Here is a 6282-nt window from a genome sequence, read left to right as displayed (position 1 = left end):
TGACAAAAACGGTCAATGTGGCGCTTTTAACCTGAAAGGGTTTTCCCGGAAGCTGCTTTTCACTTTCCGGTAATTGGGGAAAGATGGCGACATCCATAACGAGGACATTTGGGTCTCTTCGTATCGTTGCACACAGAAGCTTAAAGGTACTGTGATTTTTCATGAGATTGTCATAAAGTCAGCATGCTAAAAAGCGTTATTTTTTTCCTGCTTGTTTTGAACATTGTATAATGTTTAGAGGCCTTAGCGGGGTAAAACATGTCGCATGAACGTCTTGGCATCGATCTACGAAGCTCACGTTTCAGCAGAAAATTTGTAATACATATATATCCATTTTCCTGTTTAATAAATAAAGCCAGAAAATATTACGATAGTTTAATATTAAAACATAGCTTGCAGGCAGGGCCAGCCCATAGTTTTATGGGGCCTCGAGCGGAATTTGATCAGAGGCCCCTTTTCCTGTTAAGAACTTCATGACTACTAACAGCATTTCAATACACATTTGGTTTAATCTAGAAGAGGGAGAAAGTAGAGCTTAAAAGCAATCACAAGTAAGTGGTATTGTTTGCTGGGATGTTATTGTGAACAAACTGAGCTCTTAAGATTTAAGGTCGTGGCATCAGATTGCAACAATGGAAACATCACAATAATTCTCTGCACTTTTACAATGTAAACTTAATTCCTTTAAGTCTTAAATTTTAAAATTAAACGACAAACACCATGCTGAAACTGTCAAATCAAATTTAATACTATTTTCATTCTCAATAATCAGAGATGCAAAATTTAGATATATGGTCTGGATTAAAAGTATAGCATGTATTGGAGGCCATCTGATGGTTCGGGGGTCTGACACAGCAGCTTAATCAACTTATTCTTGGGCCGTCTCTTTTTATATATAATGTTAAATATCATAAACTAGTTATTTAACTGCTTAATCTCCATTAAGGCCATGTTTATTGTCATTTAGCCTAGCATTATGAATCATTTATCAAACACTTCTCTGGTGATTAATCACTCCTTTAAATTTCCACTCTCAGAATGCTGAGTTGGCTCTAGATGTACGACATCCTGGTCCACTTTTCTTACCGGTTAGGACCAAGAAGCGGTACTTTATTCCTCCAGCGGTGAGCTTAAAGGGGAAGAAGGAAGAAAACCTAGAGGCTAAGGCTCGAGCAGCTGGCATCGTCTTCCGACAGCAGTACTTGGAGAGATCCATTAACATCGCTTGCTCTGGTAAAGTTAGTTGCATGAGGGACTTAAACTCTTTTCTGGTTGAAAAAACATTCTTGTTGAAAATCTCATCTGGATTTAAGCACATTAAAAGATCAGTTTTGTCCTATTTTCATCAGCGGGAGTGTTTGACCCGTACATCCCTCCAGAAGGAGACGCGCGTCTTTCCACGCTGTCTAAGGAAGGCCTGAAACAGCGAACAGAACAGATACGACAGAGCGCCGCATCACAACTCGCGTAAGTCTGGTTTTCTCTTCATGTTCTGTTGTTAATAATCTGTGAAAAGATTGACCTCCTCTATCTAGTCTTAGCATTCATGAGAGGTTGTGCTAGCTATAGCATAGCAGAGAGCAAGTGGGAAGGAGGAGGGTGGTTGAGCAGCGCCACATGAGATTCTGATTGACAGCACTAAGATCCTCCCCCTGGCACTCAGTGGTTATTTCTAGTTGGCACTGGTAAAAGGCAGAGGAGTTTGACTTATTTTTTTTCCACAGATAGTTTCTCATACCATATAGTCACTGCATAGTGTTTCAACAAATATGTAAAACAAATATGTTTTCTAAAATGTATGCTGCAGCTTTAAAATAAGGATTTTTAAAATCTTCTTTCAGGATTCGTAAAATCAAAGAGTACGATTCACAGTTCAGCACAAAGACGTTTGCAGAGCAAGCTCAAGAGATCTTCGTAGAGGCTCACAACTCCCTGACACAGTAAGAAGATGAACTCTTGCCTCGTTCCCCTCCCCCTGCGCAGACGGCTGATACAGGCAGCCAACAAAATATGTTTATTACTGTGAGGATTGTGTTTGAAGCTCCAGATATCCTCACACTGTTCTCAGATCTGCTGATGAAACATTAACTGTCATAATAAACAACGATAAACTCATGAGTAATTTATAAGGACCATTCTGGGTCAATGATCTTGTTCGTGCTCAGTTAGTGTTTTCCTGTACATTTCCATTGGTTATTATATGGCACATATTATCCAGTAGGAGCTGCAAAACATGCAGGCCGCACGTTATTGCTGTTTTCATTCTTTTGACACAGAATAGCATAGCAAATAAATATCTGTGGCAATGTTTTAGTTATTTTTAATGTGGTACACAAAGTAATTAAAGTAGAACAAGCTGATTTTAACTGGTTAGTTAGTCAGGCTGTCTGCAGTAATTTGCTGCTCAGCAGACACACTGCTGGTAGCTTGTTGGCTATAAAACAGTGTTACTATAAAAGGGTATTTTATTTTCAGCTCCATGTTTGTTTTGTTTTTCACGTCTGGAAATATTTCCTACACTGTAAAAACATAAAATCTTACCAAAGGTTTTGGTTTAGTTTCTTGTGCAAATATCTTAGTACCCTTGAAATAAGACTAAACTAAAATGCAAGTAAGCTATAGGAACTTATTTTAAGATGATAGTTACTCTAGTGTTTATTTAAAAAAGTTCTAGTACCACTGGCAGATTATTTAACTTATAAGAAGACTGTTAAGAATGTAACTTGGAAATTTAGTTTTGTCATATTTAAAGCATACTAAGATATTTGCACTAGAAACTAAACTAAAAATTATTGGTAATATTTTGAGATTTTGTTTTTTTTCAGTGCAGTGTTTAAGAATACACTGTCTGTACTACTGTGCAGTCTGAATTTCAACAGTATTCTGATCACCATTTGATAAATAATTTCAGAAGAAAAGAAGGAACTCAAATAGAAGTTGTTGTGACATTGCGGTATTGTCACATTTTTGATTTCCCAGCCAGTCTGTGTTTTTTGCAGTTCTGTGATCTCAGAAAATCACACACAATCTACAGAATCCTCAAATTTTTTCGTGCTAATGAGCAAATTCTCTGGTTGAATTGACCAACTCTTACCTGCGGGTGGCAGTATTTCTTACTTCTACTACACTGCTGCTTCAGCCTTGTCAAGTTATAGTCCGTGATCAATAAAAATTGAGCTATTTAAGTTCTTTAAGTGATAAAAATGTGTGTGTGTGTGTGTGTCCCGTCTGTCTGCTTGTTTTTTAATAAGGAATAAATATTGCAAGATTCCTTGCAAATATGTCTAAAGTAGAACCACAAAATCAGTATTTTCATCACAAAAAAATCACAAAAACAATCATGAAATCCTGGAGGATCTGCCCACCTGACAAATACAATCATTTACACATCAATCACTAGCCTGCATGTGGACATGTTGCTTTGGCTCCAAACTAACTAGATGTTTTTGTTTTGCAGCTTCAATAAAGAGAAGCTTCATTCTCTGGTTACAGAAAGATGTTATCCTGTAAGTTTTTCCTCTTCCTAAAGTGTCCACCCGTCCCTGTTTCTTTGTCCTAACTACTGTCAGCGCTGTGCTACGGTGTTTGCAGGAGATGACGAGAGGCAACCGTTACAAGACGATCCGGTGGAGGTTTGTCGAGTCACTGGAACCGCCCAGAGTGGTGCATGTCCGCTGCCCCGACATGGTCACTAAAGGAAACCTGTATGGGCAGGTTACAGTTCGTATGCACTCTAAGCAGGTATCACTTTATTTACTATGAGTTTAAGTGTAGATGTTATTTACTAATTAGATGAGTTCTCAAAGTAGTTGGTTGCATTTGATTTGATTTTGGGGCGTTAGAGTGTAGGAGGCTAAATACAAATGTACAGATTTAATGTTTTTAATATGTGAAAACCATGTATGTATCTTCCACTTCACAAATACTTTGATTTATTACATAAAATCCAAATAATATACATTGAAGATTCTGTAGGTGACATGAATGCAAACAATTAATCAACAATATATGATTAATTGTTGATAATTTATTAGATTAAAATTAGTTCCAATTGATTAGCTAATAACGTTCAGTCTTTTAGTGTTGTAATTTGGCCGCCATCCAGCAGAGGGCGCCGCTGGTCATCCTCAAGCGGAGCTGTTGGTACGAGAATCAAGATGGCGGCGGGGAAAAAAGAAACGCGGTCCCTTGTGTGATGCAAAATGCATTTTATACTGTTTTGAAATATAAACATTCAACAAACTCCTCTTTTGTTTTTACCTCATTCGCCCTTTATGTGATGGAAATACAGTCAGCCCTCTTGACAAGAGAACTTTTTTAGGAAAGGAAATTACTAGTCAACTAGCAACCATAGCAAGTGCTGTTTCGGTTTTTTGGGGGTTTATAATCCGGATTTCTGATCACTGGACTATTTATAAGTGGCGGTTTTGTTTACAGACGTTAGCCATCTACGATCGCTTCGGCCGGCTGATGCTGGGCAGCGAGGAGCAGCCAAAGGACGTCCTGGAGTACCTGGTCATTGAACGGCATCTGGTCAACCCCTACGGCAGATGGAGGCTACACGGGAAAATTGTGCCCTCATGGGCTCCTCCCAAAGACCCAATTATTAAGGTAACTGTCCCCTTTGGACCACTGATAATATTTTTATTTAGACTTAGAAGGATAATTTGATGAGGACAAAAAATAAGAATTGGAGAAAAAGTTCTAAAAATCTATTAAGCATCTTTTTTTATCCTGTTATTAATCAGTCTACCCTAAACATAATCAACATTGTATTAATTAAATTAAGTATTTTTTTAGCTGAAGAGCCTACAAATAATCAAGGGTACACTCAAGGAATATACTATTGCAATAACATCTTTAATTCTATTAAACATGGAAATTAGCTATCTGTTGCATCTTTTAATGTATTTCTAAAATTGTCTAGAAAGGCTTAAGTGGTTTAATCGACTACTACAACAATAAGTTGATGCCCTCATCATCAGTTTTTTTTATTAATAAAAGTAATTAGCTGTTTGTTTTGATATGACCTGTCACTCAGTACAGGTTAACGAATGTGTTGCACAGGTCTGATTTAGACACCATCTCCTTCTGTTGGTAACCCAGCCTGTCTTTTTAGCATTTAGTTGCTCAGTACTGAGGTACTACTATTATTGAATAATTTGTACATGTTCTTTCTATATATAATTTTAATTTTTTTCTGTTGAGCGACTTGTCAGTGAACTTTTGTCTGCTCCGGTGTCTCTTCCAGACGGTTGCCATCCCTGGTCCAGACCTGAAGCCAGGGGAAGAATTTGATGCCCTCAACTATGAAGTTCCCAAACCAGAAGCAGTACAGTGGAATAAGTAGGTCAGCAGGGGGCGCCGGTCTTTATATTACGCTGAGGACATTAAGGAATTACTCATGACATTGAATTTTTTGGATGGAGTTACTCTTACTTGAGGAGGAAACCAGGCTTTGTTCTTTTTCTGCTTCCTTCTGTTAAGAAAAAATCTTTTAGATTTTTGAAGGATGTGAAAAAAAATCTGAGTTTTGGTTCAAACAACCAGCTGTGCTCTGAAATCACCAGATCATCATTTTTTTTGTTATGCTTGTGAGAATAATTTTATTTGTACATGCAAGAAATAAAAATGCACAGAGCTCTAGAAATGGAGTGGTTTATTTCTGCATCAAATGTACAAGATGCTGATTTCTGCAATGGAAAATAAATATTGATATTACTGATGGTTCCACCTGCTTTTCTTCACAAGGCAAATCATGAACTGTGTTGCAGTAATTTATATGTTTCAAAAGACATAATACAAATATGATACAGAGCTTACAAAATAACTTGACAAACACAAAATAGTTCTGGATTTGATGGTAAATTCTCTGAATAAATAATTTTCTTGTGTTCTGAGATAAACTTCAGCATCATTTCTCTTATGTTGAAGGAACTTTATTATTATTATGCCACAAACATTAATTAAATGAAATGTAAAAATTATTAACAGGTCATCCTTGGTAGAGATTTCATTTTAATCAAAAATTTGCATTAATGTTTGACATGGTAAAGTTTTACTTCTGAGGTAAATAAAGGGTTTCTGTTATTCTGGAAAAAAGTTAAAAAAAAATAATTTTCTGTGTTTCTAATTTTGATGTGTTTTATAGCTATTTTTAATCTATACCAAATACAGAAAAAGGATTCAAGAGTAATTCTTTTAGATCTATTCTTCTGTAGATGTATACTATAAATGGATCTCTAAAAATAACATTTTCTGCAGTCAATATTTATGAAAAAT

At 36.5% G+C, this 6282-nt stretch overlaps 1 protein-coding gene across 1 annotated transcript; it reads left to right on the top strand.

Moving 5' to 3' along the window:
• The first annotated feature begins 20 nt into the window (after window positions 1-20).
• Window positions 21-5723, top strand: mrpl45 (mitochondrial ribosomal protein L45). Its single transcript, XM_015007681.2, has 8 exons — window positions 21-146; window positions 1038-1233; window positions 1350-1467; window positions 1842-1940; window positions 3458-3506; window positions 3592-3741; window positions 4438-4611; window positions 5252-5723. Exons 1-8 carry the CDS (start codon window positions 84-86, stop codon window positions 5348-5350), a joined length of 948 nt encoding a protein of 315 aa, XP_014863167.1. The 5' UTR covers window positions 21-83; the 3' UTR covers window positions 5351-5723.
• The last annotated feature ends 559 nt before the right edge of the window (window positions 5724-6282 follow it).

Source organism: Poecilia mexicana, unplaced genomic scaffold (assembly GCF_051168715.1).
Source record: "Poecilia mexicana isolate PSO_F unplaced genomic scaffold, ASM5116871v1 scaffold_1, whole genome shotgun sequence".
In the NCBI taxonomy this organism is placed as follows: Eukaryota; Metazoa; Chordata; class Actinopteri; order Cyprinodontiformes; family Poeciliidae; genus Poecilia; species Poecilia mexicana.
This window is presented reverse-complemented; position numbering and strand designations above follow the sequence as displayed.